This window comes from Haemaphysalis longicornis, unplaced genomic scaffold, assembly GCF_048455015.1.
Source record: "Haemaphysalis longicornis isolate Haplotype H1 unplaced genomic scaffold, Haemaphysalis longicornis Haplotype H1 scaffold_67, whole genome shotgun sequence".
In the NCBI taxonomy this organism is placed as follows: Eukaryota; Metazoa; Arthropoda; class Arachnida; order Ixodida; family Ixodidae; genus Haemaphysalis; species Haemaphysalis longicornis.
The window spans coordinates 1,357,715-1,375,390 of record NW_027526419.1 but is presented as its reverse complement, the minus strand read 5'-3'; the positions used below and the strand labels follow the sequence as shown (position 1 = coordinate 1,375,390).

The window sequence follows — 17,676 nt, the reverse complement described above, 5'->3', positions numbered from 1 at the left end:
GTCAACCGGAGATTTCAGTCACGTTAGCTTCTGCCACGTGGGAAGAAAAAAAATCAAGTTTCTTTAAGCAAAGAACCACCAACGTGTGAGCCGTCAACACATTCTATAAGTTGGAAAAGACTTACGAAACATAATTCTCTATGACCTGTTTCTTGCACATGGGGATGTCGACGCCGTAGCCTTTCCGGTCGCAATCAGGGGCTCCCAACCTGGCGGCCGTAAACATGTGATTCAGGTCAATTGAACCGGTGCAAGCTGGTATAGTAAAGCAACCATCATAAGGCATTCAACCGGAAGGCAGAACAACAGACCCGCCGCGGTGGCTCAGTGGCTAAGGCGTTGCGGTGCTGTGCACGAGGTAGCGGGTTCGACTCCCGACCGCGGCGGCCGCTTTTCTGATGGAGGCGAAAAGCTAAAGCTCCTCACTAGGAGATTTCGGGAGATTTGGGCGCACGTATGCGAGATTTCGGCGCACGTCAAAGATCCCCAGGTGATCGAAATTAAGGCGGGGCCCTCCACTACGGCGCGTCTCATAGCCTGCATTGAGTCGGCGCGTTAAACCTACAATCAATAAATCAAGAAGGACAACAGGGAGTCACAGGATATATCTTGCCGCTTGCGTAAGCTGTCGGCCTCCGCCGAAGCGTAAGCCACCTTTCCGGCAAATGCGATTGGCTATCCCCGACTTCGACCACGTCTTCGGTAGTGGCCGCTGGGAAAGCACGTTCTACGTCTCCTGTGGTGGTCGAGGGGCGGCGCCAGTTGAATATAAACCACTGCTCGAAAGTCGAGAAGGGAGCCGTCACAGAATAGCACAGTTGGTAGTGCGCAGCATGCGTTACGCGGGGGTTGTGGGTTTGATTCCCGGTTCCAGAAAAAACGCCGGATTTTTTCTCGGCTGTTATTTCCCGTTATTTATCTCTGTATCGCAAAAAGGGCAATCGTACCTCATTCGGCATCTCAAATACACTACAGAAAACGCAAAATTGCTTTGGCGATGAGGGACATAAGGGCAGGCACTCCAGACAGTACGCCAAGCGCTACGCTACGCTACGTAGCGTAGCGTAGCGTAAGTACGCCACGCACGGGGCTGTGCTCTCCTCCGCTAACTTCGGTATTTTTCTGTGCTTGACAGTGGTACCGCCAAGATTGGACTAGTAGCTTGGAGGTAGGTGTGGTAGGGGGGGGGGGCGCACCAGATGTGTATTCTGCAGGTCTTGAGTTCAAATCTCGGCCGCGGGCATGTTTGTCTCCACTTTCTGCCTATCTTGCAAACATTTTAACAAATTATACCTGTTTCAAAAAAAATAAATGACGACAGATTTTCCCCTTTGCCCTCCTTGGCGTTCATGACTGCCTACCCTACTTTCTCTTCATTATTCATATATATATATATATATATATACATAACACAGAAATAAGGGTTGGCAGTCAAGAAAACCTCGGAAAGAAAAGGGGAGGTTGTGGTTGGTCATTGAAACAGATAAAGAATTTGGAAAGAAAGAAAGAAAGCGAAGAAAAAATGCCCGCCAGGTGGGATCCGAACCCACGACCTCCAGAATACCGGTCTGGTGCGATAGCCACTACGCTACCGGCGGGGCGATTTCCCCCCCCCCCCCCCCCGCTTTCTGGGGTATTTATGGCAATGTAATGTTGTCCCTGTGCTTGGGGGTAGTAGCCAGCGCCACTCCGACTTCTCGGGGTGAAGGGGACCTTCTTTTTAACCCCCGGGCCGTGACTCGAGTGTCGACGACATGTCGAGAGTGGTCAACCAGCGTTGAACCCTCTTAAGCTCCCTATGGCACCAAGACTGCCAAACAGAGGCCCTCGCTATGCATGTAGCGAATCAGAATGGGAAATGAGGGGCTCGTAGAAATAACACAGAAATAAGTGTTGGCAGTCAAGAAAACCTCGGAAAGCAAAGGGGAGGTTGTGGTTGGTCATTGAAACAGATAAAGAATTTGGAAAGAAAGAAAGAAAGCGAAGAAAAAATGCCCGCCAGGTGGGATCAGAACCCACGACCTCCAGAATACCGGTCTGGTGCGATAACCACTACGCTACCGGCGGGGCGATTTTCCCCCCGGCTTTCTGGGGTATTTATGTCAATGTAATTTTTTTCCTGTGCTTGGGGGTAGTAGCCAGCGCCACTCCGACTTCTCGGGGTGAAGGGGACCTTGTTTTTAATCCCCGGGCCGTGATTCGAGTGTCGTGGGTCGTGGGTCGTGGAGGTCGTGGGTTCGGATCCCACCTGGCGGGCATTTTTTCTTCGCTTTCTTTCTTTCTTTCCAAATTCTTTATTTGTTTCAATGACCAACCACAACCTCCCCTTTGCTTTCCGAGGTTTTCTTGACCGCCAACCCTTATTTCTGTGTTATTTCTACGAGCCCCTCATCTCCTATTCTGATTCGCTATATATATATATATATATATATATATATATATATATATATATATATATATATATATATATATATATATATATATATATATATATATATAACAGAAACTAAGGGCAGGCAGTCCCGAAAGCCAAGGAAACCAACCGGGAAAATGTGATAGTTCAGATATATCTTTTTAAGAAAGTGGAGAAAAGATGCCCGCCGGGTCAGATTCGAACCCACGACCTCCAGAATACGCGTCTGGTGCGATGACCACTACGCTACCGGCGGGGCTATTATCTCCTCCACTTTCTTGGGTATTTATCTCTATCTCAAGGTAATTTTTTTTCTTTGCTTGGGGGTGGTAGCCAGCGCCACTCCGACTGCTCGGAGTGAAGGGGACCTTCTTTTTTTTAACCCCCGGGCCGTGACCCGAGCGACTACGACATGTCGGGAGCTGTCGACCAGCGTTCAACCCTCTTAAGCTACGTATGGCACCAAGACTGCCAGAACAAAGACCCTCGCTATGCATATAGAGAATTACATAGGGAAATGAGGGTCTCGTAGAAATGAAGACAAAAAATGAGGGTAGGCAGTGAAGAAAACCAAGGAAACCCAAAAGGAAAATGTGGTAGGTCTGATATATTTTTTGAAAGAAAGAAAGAAAGAAAGAAAGAAAGAAAGAAAGAAAGAAAGAAAGAAAGAAAGAAAGAAAGTAGAGAAAAACTTCCCGCCGGGTGGGATCGGCGGGTACCACGGGAATGGTGAGTACCACGAGTAGCAAGGGGTTTCAGGAAAGGACTGGAGTCTAAAGCAAGTTTCCCCTGATATATTACCCGCATTTTTGTGATTCTAGAAACTCCCCGTTTCTAAGCACCCTCCCCTTCTTGCGAACAAAAATGCGAAAAAAGGTTTGCATGTGGCGGCATTCGCTTACACTACTAGGTCCTTACATCCATAGTTATTTTTTTTTCAACCATGGCAATGTGGATTTCACACGCGTGGAAGCGGGCCCGAGTTGGCGCTGTGGCCCAGTCATTTATGAAGTTTTCAATTAGGAACCATTTCAACGGAATACACGACGACCTGCTGGGGGATGCTGAGAGCGGCGGTCCAAACGGCACAACGGACTCAGGGTGACTGCGTATCAGACGTAAGCGATGGATTCACTGTCTGCACCTATTTTTATTTTGAATGCTTGCCAAATCCAACATTATTCTTTGCGCTCGTCTTTTCGAGATACGGCCGCGCCAAAAATGGCGGGGACGGTAATTTAGTTTTTTTTTTTAATCTAAGCACCTCGAATCTATGTACTTTGGGCATAGCGAACACACAAAAAAACCGGGGTGCCTGTGATCGAGTAAATGCTGTAAGTACAGGCATTTAAAGCGGGAAAACTTTCCCCCGGAATCCAGAGTTTGAATGTTTTGTTTCGCATCAGCACAGAAACGGAATCTGTGCGACGATATTTAGAATAAACAAACTGAACGGCTCTTACGCCAATAAACACAAATCATCATCAACAAACAGAACAGCACTGTGAATCTTTTCTAGCAAGTCTATATTCATTGCTGTGCAGGGGTCCAAGCAGCGCAAGCATATTCCAGTTTAGGCCTAATTAGTGTAGTGTATGACTGTAATTTAACTTTAGGTATGGTGTCTCGGAGCTTATGCAGAAGTAAACGATTTACGACAGGCAGATGAACAAACATTAGCAACGTACGATTTTCAGTTTAGGTTATCAGTTAAAGTAACGCCCGAATATTTTTATGCCGGTACTGTGATTAAAAGTTTTCCTGCGAAAGAGTACAAAATGGACGCGGAGTCCGTTGTTTGGTGATGCGAAGATAGACAATTTTATCGGGGTCTAGTACCGTGCCCCACTCCCACTCATGGTTCCCGGAGAGGATGCCATGGAGGAATAGCACGTTCTCTCCGAAAATACCGCCTTTTTGTGTACTTAAGGATATCTAACAGTAATCAGAGTTCCCATGAGGACTCACGTGTGTGCCAGCTCATGAGCTACGTAGCGGACGCCACTGAAGCTTCCGGGGTTGTCTGCAGCGACGGCAGCTCCTTTTCGGCAGGTGGAAGGTCGCGTTGCCATACCTGTATGCACGGTGTCGCAAGGATCACACAACCCTTGATTTACGTACCTACTACCTCACCTCTTGCGTACATCAGAAAGGTGCCAAAAATGTAACATGCAAAACTACACAGGCCGGCTCCCATCCGTTTCCAATGTCCACGCAGTGACGTTACAATTTAGTTCAGTTCCACTGGAAAGCAGTTCAGTGTTTCCCAGGGCAGGAATATTGCCCTTTACTTGTACTTTTTGTCGTGTTACCAAGGCGCGTGTTTGAGAGTATCTGAGACGCAGTGGCCACTGAAACATGTACTTGCCACTTGCGGTTGTTTGCAAGGTATTTTAAAGCCATGCTACCATCCCAACCAGAAAACGTGCGTGTAATTTTTTTCTCGCCAGACTTTTTCTGGGTAGTAAACTTGCCATTCCGCCTTACGTGCATCCCTCATGCGGTTCTTATTTTTACTGCGACAGGTCCAATATTCGTTTAACTGGCCAAATACCTTCACAAAGCTCATCATCATTGTGAGGGATGCTTACAATTTTGAAGACTGTGATGGCCTAGTTGGACCGTCTATTGATATGCTGTTGAGCTTCGCCGCTGCCGCCGTCGCCAGTTGACAAGCCCCCTATGGACGCGGAGTCCGTTGTTTGGTGATGCGAAGATAGACAATTTTGTCGGGGTCTAGTACCGTGCCCCACTCCCACGCATGGCTCCACCACCACAGGTGGACCCGCTCACTTACCCCCGCCAGGAGCCTCCTGTTCGCCCCCTCGGTACCTTCACCTTTCAATTAAACTGGTATTGCAAGCGCGGCAGCGGCATGACCTCCCCCGGAGTTGCTGTTCCCTTTTCCCGGCGCGCGCTCCACCGACCTTTCTCAGACCTGTCCTGAACACGAACCGCGGCAGCCAAATATTGCTGCCAGATTACCTAATCCGATAACCTTAAAAATCTCCCTGAACATCTTCCTTTCATTCTAGTCTTCGGCATTGCTTAGGAGCTTCGAGTGACGTCACTCTATTCATACATAGGTCCTTGCAGTTCCATCGATAATCACATTCTTGAGCCACTTTCAGTATAATCGTGACGAAATGAAAGTTGAAACTAGAAGCGGTATGCTCTGGGACCAGCCCAAGATAACTATAGCCTTTTAAGGGCTCGGAGCCACTAAGGGTTTATCGGCAATTTCGCAAAGTACCATAAAATTGGCACCTGCAGGGCCCATATCGGGTAAACAAAAACACCTCGTACTTGCAGCTGCCACTGTTGTGTATGCACCCTAATAACCTTAGCAAACAAACCCGATTACAATTGCAATGTTTTCTGCGTGTGTGCAGCTACATCCATAACAGAGCGTTTGCTCGTACTCCGGGCCGCCTTTTGCTTGCGTTGTTCAGAATATTAAACTTTATGGTCCTTTTTACGCCACGCAGAGCCCTTGTTGGTGTTTTGCGCACGCACAATATCAGTAATAAGACGAAAATATTTCAAACATTTCTTTCTCACCTCCTATCGGGCCGGTTATATTACCCTTCCCCAGTGACACCAAGCTTTTGCTGAAGAGAAAAACGAGAAGAATGGGCGGAATAAAGTCACTCCCATAGGAATGGAATAAGGCATTTCAGTTAGACAAACAATAAACTAAATTAAAGAATGATAAAAACTCTTTACACGTCAAGCCATCTTTATTGCACGGGCTCGCGATAAAGCTGCAAATATCGATGCGTTTGTATTTCTAACCCTCGAGCAGCGCGTGTAACATGAGACGGGCATTGTTATAATTGAGGGCTCCCTATTTGCTGACCTCATCTGTGTTCCTATAACCTGAGCTGCAATATTGAGCACACAGGTGTTCCTTCTACCCGCTTTTTTTTTTTTTTGTACCGTCGGAGTTCTGTACCGATGGGGGTGCTCTGGTAGGACGCCGTTGCCCTTTTTGTTCTCAACCCCTCATAGATCATTTTTACAAGCTGCCACCGATGCAGCCTATTTGCATCTTGGAGCTGATACAAAACCGTTCACGCCATTGAGGGTCTCGTTACGCTCCAGCGCTGTATTTCGCTGGACCCATTGGGGAAAAAAATCTTCTTCCCTGTGTATAAGCTCCGTCACCTTGCAGTGATTATGACAATCGCAATGTGATGATGAAAACCAAATTTATCTCACGAACGTACTTTCACACAGGTAGCATTCATAAAAGTGTAAAAAACTAGTATTCATAAGGTAGTATTCACAAAGGTGTGAAAAAGTACCGCCATGTCTTTCGTGAGTGCTTCTTTCATTTAGAGTGCAATATATAATCAAAAAAAGATGCTGCCATGAGGGACATCAAGCGTAGCTGGCGCTCGGCTGGTATTTGCGATTTCGGGGTTTATACTTATATATATTGCGAATTCAGTACAGTAAACTCTCCATAAACGGAACTTCAAGGGACCGGAAAAACTAGTTCCATTTAACAGAAGTTCCGCTTACCGTGAGGGATGTCCAAAAGTGCAAATTTATGTGCGCACACGCTCTTAATACCATTTCATAGAACTCTAAGCACTAGAAGAATAGTGTAGCAGAAATATTGCAGAAAGCAAAAAAAAAACTTGAGATTTCGACATAGCATTCACAAAGTTTATTTGGCATCGATTAGTCACTTTTCACTAAAAATGCATCCATTTGTTTTGTTTGAGACCTTGCAACTGCATCTTGAAGATCAGGATCTTCAGCAGCTGATGCTAATGGCAATGGGCTTGACAAGAAGTTTCATTTTCGGTTTCGTTTACGCGACGACGCGGAAATGTTAGTTTCGATTACCGAAAGTTTCTTTTACGTCATCTGAATGCAAAGCCAGCCAACTTACAGGCTGCTGTTCAGTTTAAGCGGCAATTCCGTTTAAGGGATTTCCGTTTATAGAGGTTCTACTCTATATAGGTTGAATTAAAAAGGACAGTGGCGCAGCCTCTACGTCACAGACTTAAGACGCACACACTTCGGGAATAAAGACAATCATGCTTTATAGTGTCTCTGCTACGCCAATCACGTAACTGGCTATAGTGCGCCGCGCAGGTGGCCGCCGAAGAGTGCGCGGCATTGCACAGTGTCAGGGGGGCATTGCGCAATGTAGCGCGTGGCGAGAAGTACACACAACCCACGAAAGAGGCCGTGGCGGTGAAGAGGAGTATAAGGTCTGGTTGGAACCATACTCGCTCCGCAGATGGCCAGGTTCGCTGTGCAGCAGACAACGTGGGAATGCCAGTTTAAAGGGGCAATGAAGACAAAATACAAGTTTGTTTTATTCGAAAGGTTTCGTGTTCTCTAGTGCCCCCCCCCCCCCCCCCCGCTTGTCCGGAAGCAAACGATGCTTTATTCACTTCGAAATTAACCAATTTAAGATAAAAGTTTGATTTTTGTGCCTAAACGTGTGGGTGAAGGACGTTTCCAGTGACATCATAAGAACAGGTCTTTCAGCTAAACTTTGTGTGGAGCGGAGACTTGCTTACTGCTAGTCAACCTAGATGGCGCCACCACACCGCGCAAGCCGTTTTCTGCCTTTGGTTTGTCTGTGACCGTATTTAAACCTGCCTTGTTTTTTTTTAATGGAGGAAATAATCGTTGCGTGAAGCATGGTGCTCGCTCGACAAATATGGTCACGTAAGACACTGTCGCTTGCGTTATTCGGCCAGTGTCGCCTGAGAAAACCCCAAAGCCCCGCAGTGCTGTGCATCTAAACGAAGCATAGTTCGCGCAGTACCAACAGCAGTCCGCATCGGTACTTCTATGTTTACGTGTGCTTTCGTAACTTCCACTGTTTGTCACACCGTTCTTACTGATATAAAAAGAATGTGCCCTAAATTTAAGCGCAAACAGCTCGTTCGGCAAGCTTATAAGCCGTGCGTAATTTGCGTTTGCTTTTTCCGGCCTCCGCCAATCGCAGAGCTGGCTGGTATGACGTCATAGGTTCTGTTGCGGGAAATGAGCTTAAGGGTCGCATGTTCATTCTCTTTTTGCTTACTATAGAGCTTATTTGAGCGAAGTTTACCTTAAAAGTCGTGTCAGCATGATTCTAACGAGGCAATCTTTTGAAAGAACCAAACGTGCATTTTGTCTTCATGGCCCCTTTTTAAAAAGACCAAGCTTACACCGATCTCCTTCAAGTTGGCGGGACCTCTAAACACCAATGCGTTACTGGCAATTTTTTTTCCGCAGTCAATATAGGCCGTCTTCTGTTAAAACACGTAACCCGTTGGCCTTTGTAGTTTCTATGCATATCTCCACATCTTGAAAATTTTGGTATACGCTCGGCGTGTTGCCGGAGACGATCTCCTGGATCCTAGCCAACAATACAGAGATTCGCTATCAAATCTAAACCCTTCATATATCTGACATTCCGTTGTTCTATTGTTCTAACTTCTTCTAGACAAAAAAAATGTTTTGAAAGAACTGCCTCTGTAGACTTACCTGGTCAGCAGAAGAACCACGTCGGGCTTGTATGAAAGTTTTGCTTGTTCGTGAAAGCGCTTGATGTAACCGAAACACCAGTTACCAATTACCTCTCCGTTTGCCGTCTTGGGTAAATCATCTTCCTGTTGAGACAAATAACCTTCAAAGAACAGCTGTTCAGCAAGAAGCGGCGCGATATCTCTGGCGTCTTTGCACAGTGATCGGCCGAGGTGCTTGCCAGCCTACTCCAAAAGTTGCCCACTCCCACTTTTAACGGGGTCTACACTCGCGTCACAAAGGCACTTTGTATGCATGACTCCGTTACAAAACTTGCTTGAATACAGTAGGACTTTGTCTTTATTGAGCCCTCCTGGATGAGGTAACAAGTCAATGCAGTCTTTCCGTCAGGGCAATAATAATGAAGCATAAAGGCAAACGTGTGTACGCTCACTACGAAGGTGAGTAACGCGGAATCCCTTTTTTGATGTTAAAAGGACCCTGCAACAGTTTCGATAAACGCTTTCACTCTTTCCTTCGCGTCTGGAAACACTGCCAAATCTATAGTTATCGCCAGCACGGAGCGGCCTTGCGTGATTTGCTCGTCGCAGCAGATACGTATTCCGTTTGTGCTTTGTTTTTGTGGCTTTATATTTAAAGTTGCTATCGAAAAGCGTTCATTGCTGCAACTGAAAGAAGACAGGCCAACCGCCGCTACACGGTATTAGTGACGTAATTCGACCGTCGAAGGCTGTAAAGAACGGGAAAGAGCAAAAAAAAATTCCCGCGCCTTCCCGCGAGGGGAACACGAGTAAATGCAGAGCATTGGGGCCTCAGTACTGATTGAAGGCAGTGTTGCTTCCATCGCTTCTTCCGTGATGCTGGAGTAGCAGACACGAGTAAACGTGGGCACAAGCGTCAACCAAGAAAGGAAGGAGCAACGCAGTGACTGAAACACGAGCGACCGCTAGCCGCTATATTTGCAGCGCGCGCAGTAGAGGGAGAGCAGTACGGGGGGGGGGGGGGAGCGCCCTTCCACCCCCCACCGCGCTGCTATCACGCACCTGTTACGGCGAGACCGCGACGGAGCGAACGGGCTGACTACGACGCATGCGCGCGCCAGCTGCTGTTGAGAGAGAGGAGGGAAGGAGAGGCGCACCTGCTGCGGACGCGAAACTGTTGACACCGTCCGACGCAGGAACAGGCGAGGCTAAGAAATGCTCTGCATTTAAAAATCTTTTGAGCGAGTTTGCAGGTTATCTGATGACCATTAAGTAGTAATTTTTGGCTGCGGTACTTTGCGACCCCCGAATGTAGGCACTGGGTGTGTCGGGTGACTACGTTCTGCAGGCATTACAGATTAAAAAAAAGTTGATTAAAGTTTTGCAGGGCCCCTTTAAGTGAGGACAGCTTGACTGGCTCAAGTTATTTCCCTTTTTTGCGTTGTGAACTTTGGCTCGTGTGTTTCATATGCTTCTCTTGAAACACCCTGAACTATAAAGAACGTGCTTGCATGTAAGGCCCATGAAGCGACTGAAGCATGTGCGCGTGCTCTGAAGACTGGCTCGTACCCATCGATACGGATTGGCCAGGATACAATATTATTGTGCAAGCACTACAATGGTCTCCGCTAGATGTTTGTGAGCAGGTTTCAAGCCTCAATGGCACGAAAAAAAGACTGAAAAGCCACATTTTATACGGACTGTGGGGCCCAGGCGCGAAACGCGACCTTTAAAGGGACCCTGCAATACTTTTCTCAACTTCTTTTGAAATATTAAATGCTTGCAGAACATAGTCACCCAACACACTCAGTACTTAGATGATGGGGTCGCAAAGTACCTCAGCCAAAGATTACTGCTCTATGCCTATCAGATAACTTGTAAACTCGCTCAAAAGATTTTTCTCTCTTTCCAGGTCTTGTCGTTCTTCGACGGCTCGAATTACGTCACTGAGGCCATGTAGCGGTTGTTGGCCGGTTTTCCTTCAGTTGCAGCGATGAACGCTTTTTGATAGCAACTTGCAAAGAAAGCCACAGAAACAAAGCAGAAACGAAAGGCGTATCTGATGCGACGAGCAAATCACGTAGTGCCGCTCTGTGCTGGCGATAATTGTAGCTTTCGCAGTGCTTCCATACGCGAAAGAAAGAGTGAACGCGTTAATCGAAAGTGTTTCAGGGTCGCTTTAAGGAAAATTTAATACCGCTTCTGCACGCAAACGAACAAAATTATTCATGCTTCACCTAGAATGAATCCCCCCCCCCCCCCCCCCCCCCGCCCCGATCATGGCCACTTTCAACAGCGGAGGGGCTTTAGCTCAAGCCTTTTCGGCCGTTCACTGAATGTCAAGAGTCGCGCATGGGTGTAAGCCACTGGCGAGGATCCGCCGGTGGCCTCGCAGAAACCGCTTCCTATACGCACCGATAGAAGGCGCAGTGGTCTCGCAGGGGGGGTTACTTTTTTTACGGTAGACGAAGCAGAGGAAAGGGAGCCTCCAGCCGCTGGCGTTTAGCTGCTGATTCGTTTGCGTGAACAATATAATTCGCGCACTGACGACGCTGCCGTTTTCGGGAGAGCGCCCGTAGACACTCCCGCGAGGCAAGAGCGCCACAGACACCGCTGTTTCAACAGATTTCACACTGGGTGGAACTGTATTGGTTCTTTTAAGTGCATAGCACTTTATGGGCTCGCCTTGTCGTCTTAGCTCTCTAACGGTCGATGCGACTTCCGGAATCAGGCGGCGCAGTGAGATAACGGACCCAAGTAGAGACTTCTGTATCGGAGTCGGGGAGTCGCCCGGAGGCTTCGAACACGACGCAGTTTAAGTAGTCATAACCGTTCAAACCTCGTGAACCGCTGGCGCTTGTCATACATCTCCCCGTTATTTGACGCAAAGAAAACTGCAGGTACATTTCAGGCAAAATCTATGTGTATGACCGGCAGCCGCCGCGTTCATTTAGTTAAAAACGCTCGTTGGGTTGGTTTTTTACAATACTAAGCGAAAAAAGCGGCTGCGCAACAAAGAAATGGCGCGTTCGAAATGACGCGGAAAGGCTCCGCCGACGCAAGAAAAAAAATTACGCGTTCGAAATGAGGCAAAATAGCTCCAGCATTCGAAATTAAAGCAAGCGCAAAAAGAACAGAACTCCTGCTGGCGCAGTTTCAGCCAGGGGGCACGCGAGCACTGCGAAGGCGGGAAATTCGAAATGCAGCAGTGAGCGGATAACGGCGCTGTATCCGATTATGGCGAATCACTACTCTGCACTTCCGGCAGCTTTCACATTGAGTGGAACGGCTTTAATTTTTTATTTACGTGAGACCTTGCCAAGCGTGCCTTCTTCTCACGGTGAATGGGTTTCGGGTAGGCAGAGTATTTTCAGCGGCTATTTATGCGAGTTTTGGCGCAACACTCTTACGGCTTCAAAAGAAATGTTGACCATTTTCCTACTCCGCGCAGGTACATCTGCGGAGGCACATTCACAACATGATAAAGGAACTCATTAACATCTTCACGTACTGTACCGTAGCTGATAGAAACATTTTCCTTTGTTTTGTTTTGTGCTGTTTAGACAGCTCTAAGAGGGATCCGAGGCTATAGGCAGGCATCGCCTGACGGGGCCCTAGCCCCCTTACAGGTTTCACAGTTTCACACAAACAATCTTGATTGAGACAGCTGGCTCTCAGCAAAGCGAGATAGGAAACATAACAATAGAAATTCAAAGTAACAAAACAGTAAAACACATAACACGGGTTTATGTATAAAAAATGAAGCACAATACTACTACAATATATCCACGTGCATAGATGAAGCGTTTCAGGGGTGCGTCTATCCTTGTAACATATAATAACAAACACTAGGTAAGCATACATCGCATAAAAATGTAATCGGGCGCACAGTGTACAGAAGGGAATAGACATGTATTTCTAACAATGGGCCCAGTGACTTTTTTTACACCATGAGTAATATATCATGAATATAAGCTGCATATATTCAAACATACAATGCAACGTTCTTGTGGTTTAAATAGTATTAGTGACCCGCGGCAGTGGCTCAGTGGCTAAGGCGTTGCGCTGCTGAGCACGAGGTCGCGGGCTCGATTTGCCGCCGCGGCGGCCGCTTTTCTGATGGAAGCGAAAAGCAAAAACGCCCGTGTGTACGAGATTTCGGCGCACATTAAAAATCCCCAGGTGGTCAAAATTAATCCGGAGCCCTCCACTACGGCGCGCCTCATCGCCAACGTTGCGTCGGCGCGTTAAACCCTACAATCAATCAAAAATTATTAATGAAACAATATTTCACAAGAAACAACACTTAACAGTGTAGAGAATGATGTACCATTACGGACTAGACATTTCTGCATTCCCTTCTGAATAATGAAAATGGTCCTAGGAAATTTATTTTCATATCACTGCTATTCAATATTTGTGTAGCTTGATTAGGAATGGTTTGTTTACCATAATTATTGCGAATTGTAAGTGGTAGAATGAAGGGCTTCTGTATTGCGTATGTGCTTTGGGTATTGGGTATTTGAAAGCAGCGGGCACCTCCTAATTTCTTGTTAAAATTTGCAAGCCTTACTTCCCCACCTCTTTCAGCCATCCTTACCTTTTTTCTTGTAACCCCTACGAGCTTAAAGCTTATTCGTGGGTTTGAAAAGTTACTGTAGTACACGTTCACCTGAAAAAAACATTAACGCCAACTTAAGTGAAAGATGTGGCTTTTGTTCAACGAATAATATAGAACATATTCGATGACGCTTTTGCTAAGCAAAATGACTGGGCTATAAAGAAGTTTTTGTAAGGTTTAGCCGCAAAAACTGATGTTAACAGCGTCCAGACGAACATTTCCCCACCGCAATTTCTTCGGTATGTTTCGAAGCCATGACTAGCTGCCGTGGCATCTGCTTGGACACGTATCGTTCTTCGGTCGAGTACCGCTCCCTCTGTCGCCGATATCGCTGCTTTTGGCGCCGTTTGAAGTTTTTTCTTCAAACGTGTTCGAAAGATCTCCTGCTTATTTCTCTATACTGGTTCGCACAAGAGCCTAACACAACGCACAAATACGTATCCTTTCGCCATCATCACCATTTTTGCATACTTTCTTTCCGCCCACTACTATGGGTGCGTTCCAATTTCCCCCTTAGACGGCTTCGTTGCCGTCTTCGCAGACAGTGCGCCATGTTAAGCCCCGTTCCAATTCGAACGAAGCAGTCAACGAAGACTGCTTCGAGGAGACGGCCTCAAAATCAGCACGACACAGGCTACCTTCTCGTACAAACTAATAAGTGACGCCAGCGCCACCTTTTTTCCTATTAATGTTGTAACAAAGGCACTTGTTCTTTTATTGAAACATTTATTATACTTTTCTAGTGGTTAAGATGAATTTGTTTAATTTTTAAACATTTTTTTAAATTTTTTAAATTATTTTGTATAATTTTTAATTTAATATTTTAATTTGCGGAATTTTTAAATTTAATTTTTTGTAACTTTTACTTTTAATTTGTGTGATAATTTTACCGTTGCGCAAACTCAGACCCTCTCTGTTCATCAAGACAGAGATTGCGCCCCTTTATTGTTTCCCGCTTATAGCCTCATTCTGTATGACGTGTGTTAAAATGTCAGATAAAAAGTAATATGTTCTCTCTGGCTATCTCGCCAGTTTTTGGGAAGGGTTTGCCGACTTTATAAGCACTTCTTGGGTAGCTATACACATTGAGTATAAACTCGCTCTGGGCCTCGTGTTTATAGTTCGTGGTGATTTCTACAAGAACGTGAGGTGTGGAAAGCGCAGTTAGCCAAGTCTCGCGCCGCCGGGCCTGGAGGTTCCGCCTAATGAGCGTGGTGACTGTGGGTTTTTGTTTATCTATTACACCAGAGGCGTAATCTTCTAGGCCACTGAATGAGTTGTAGTTAGACAATCGAGCAAAAACGCTTGTCTCGTGGAGACAGAACACGTAGGGAATCTCGTCCGAAGATTTGTTTTTGGCGTACGGAGACCAAACATTCTAAAACACCAAATTAATACAGGAAGAAGTGTCGTGGTTCTACCAGAACGATGCCTTCACCTCCTCAAACACACATCTTTAGGTTGACATGTCAAACTCTTTGGCAGACCATTGTGGATTGAAAATTCCAAATTCAAATTGTGCATACATACAATTGTCAGAGAACCAACCAGTGCTACTAGTTTTCATACCTTCGAAATATTTACTATGACATTTTCTAATTGCACCTTTTCACGCCTAAAATCACTGTTGAAAATACAAGGTAGTATTATTCCCACTAGAGCTACTAACTGCCAAACAGACAATGGCAAAGGTTTCGGTGCAAGACACTGGGTGCTCCTCGAAGAACACACGTCCGTACACATACCATCATTTATTTCTTTACCATTCCCCATTAACGTGAGTTAATATGCCCTGAAGGGTGGCCATTAAATGTAACAAGCACGGGGAGGCAGACGTGAAGCCACTGACATATGTAAATAGTATCGTGAGACGCTTATAGACTGCGCCTACCAGGGGGGAGTTGCGGACAACTACGATATCGTATGTACAGACGGGATCAATTTGAAGGTGATCGCGGGAGCATCGATCAGCGGGCATTTCCACCTACACGGCGGCCGTTTTCAGAACTTTGGAGATACAGGTAGCAGTGCCTTCTTCCCCTCGTTGCCTCTTGCATGATATAACCCTGATACAACCCGTAACACGGCGCTGCTGCTTGTAACTCTGCCACCTGAGTGATCCCCTTCAAATTGATCCCGACTGTACAGGCAACCATGCTTTCGAGCGACGAAGCGGCTTGACCATGCTCGAAGGCTATTAGACAGAACCACCTTTTTGACACCAAATGCGCTCGTAATGGCTCTAGCTCGAATGACCGGCGATTCAACAGCGTGAAGGCGGTGCACAAAAAACAATTTTGTCACAGCGAGCAGCGGTGGTGTCGACAGATGATACGATGACCCCAGAATGTTTCTTTGCAATGGTCATACGAAGTAACAGGGTAGAACCCTCAAAGTACTGGGAACGAAATGTCGGGGACTATGTGTTGGGATACAGCAGTTTGCTATTGCGCAGAACTTGAACTCACTATGCAAGCATCGCGAGGACGACGGGCTTAGAATAGGGGGCAGACTGGGCAGCGCGTGTTCAGGTCAAGTTAAAATCCTTGGTGCTAGCTGAACAGGTCTTAAAAAGGGGGAAATCTTCCGGTTTAAATGAGGGAATGAATTTTTTCCCGTGATAAGAGGATCAGAATTCTAGCGGCTGTCGTATACCTACACCTGGCGTCCTCACGTGCATCAGCAACCTCTACGTGAACTCCATGCGCCGTTGCTATATATCTGCTCTTTGGCCCTCTCATCAGTGCGACTGTCACAATATGCGCCCGCCTTCACCGCCATCCTGCTATGCGTGGTTGTTAATTGCCGTGATAGTGAGAAATAATTGACGGTAAAAATCGCCAGGTTGCCATGTCTGGCGTCAAGGGCTCTGTATTGTCAGAACACAGGACGCAAACCGCACTTTGTCCTGTATTCTTCTGACGATGCTTCGTTCTACATCCGAACTGACCTTAACGATGATCACCAACGAGCATTGCTTTGGTACCATTCAGCAATTTTCGCTCCATCGGGTGCCTGGCCACCCTCCCCCCTGTTCATGCAACTAATGTTGCTACCATTCCAACAAAAGAATCGAAGTTGCAAAAAAGACTCCACCGTATTGTCATATATAACAGACGGAATCACAATAAAATTATAAAAACACCTTTTAGAAGTATGCCGGTTTTCTGATTGGCAATATTATTTCGTAGTGGTGTTGACTTTCACGTACAGAAATCTTTAGAAACTCGTAGCCAACAAGCCAATCGGAAACTTGCGCAAATCATCTCCTTCCTCAAAACGTTGCATCTGTTTTTTTTTTCTTCTACTCTTCCTGCCGTCGGAGTTCAGAAAAAATGTTTGCAACGTTCTGCTGACCCGGTATTGCTTTGAACAAAATATTTCCATGTAACTGACCAGCTTTACAAATAGCATTTTGACGCTTTTCATCATTGTGCAACCTTCCACCAAAAATAAGGATCCGACGCGAAACGCTCCCTACAGCCCCTTTGCATTCCAAAAATAATTCAACCTCACCGTGGTCAAAAAACCCAACAGTTATAAATACAATTCGAGTTCTACCGCGCAGTGCAATGCCGAATGCGTTCGAAACACCGGGCATTTCAAATTAATTTCTGTCAGTGCGCTTCTCACGCCGCTAAACGTTTTTCACCAACAGCATTATTTTTCATTTTTCAGAACGTAAACATGTACCCACCTTAGAAATCTGAAACTAACTTACCCCGTTTAACAGCACCGCTATGTAATGGGCGAGATCTTTTTCGGAGTCAAAGTACTCATGGTACGATTTATCGGCGATAGCATGAACTTCCACGACGAATTTGTCAAACGTTTTTCTCGGCACAAGAGCTTCCTTTGAGTGAAATTCAAAGGAACGTCCTGAAAATGAATAGATGGTGGAGATTAGAGAAGCCACTAGGCGCATTGTAGCCGCACCGAGGGCTAGATTTATTCCTATGCTCATGCTTCGGACTTGCCTGCCTGGGCCGAAAGCACTAATACTTACGGTAGTGTAGAAATGCTCAGCTGCTTCTATTGGTTCTAGATTTTGTGTAGCGCTTAGGTGTTGATAATGATAGCGGACGCTGCAAATTATCGCAATGTTGTTTCAAGCTCTAATATATCAGCTTTGGGATGTTGCCGCAACACGGAATGCTGCA

The 17,676-nt window shown here is 46.2% G+C and overlaps 1 protein-coding gene and 1 non-coding gene across 2 annotated transcripts in view; both read right to left on the bottom strand.

Annotated features, from left to right (window-relative positions):
- Positions 1-17,676, bottom strand: part of LOC144144228 (venom metalloproteinase antarease-like TpachMP_B) — a 33,395-nt gene that overhangs the window by 15,309 nt on the left and 410 nt on the right. Inside the window, exons 2-7 of the mRNA XM_077675594.1 lie at positions 17,238-17,395; positions 13,496-13,567; positions 8,915-9,039; positions 5,975-6,024; positions 4,382-4,487; positions 126-209 (exon numbers count right to left, since the gene is read on the bottom strand). Coding sequence (XP_077531720.1) covers positions 126-209; positions 4,382-4,487; positions 5,975-6,024; positions 8,915-9,039; positions 13,496-13,567; positions 17,238-17,395 — 595 coding nt within the window. The remainder of the gene's footprint in view (positions 1-125; positions 210-4,381; positions 4,488-5,974; positions 6,025-8,914; positions 9,040-13,495; positions 13,568-17,237; positions 17,396-17,676) is intronic.
- Trnat-cgu (transfer RNA threonine (anticodon CGU)) lies at positions 2,597-2,669 on the bottom strand. Its single transcript has one exon. It is a non-coding gene; the product is annotated as a tRNA-Thr (tRNA).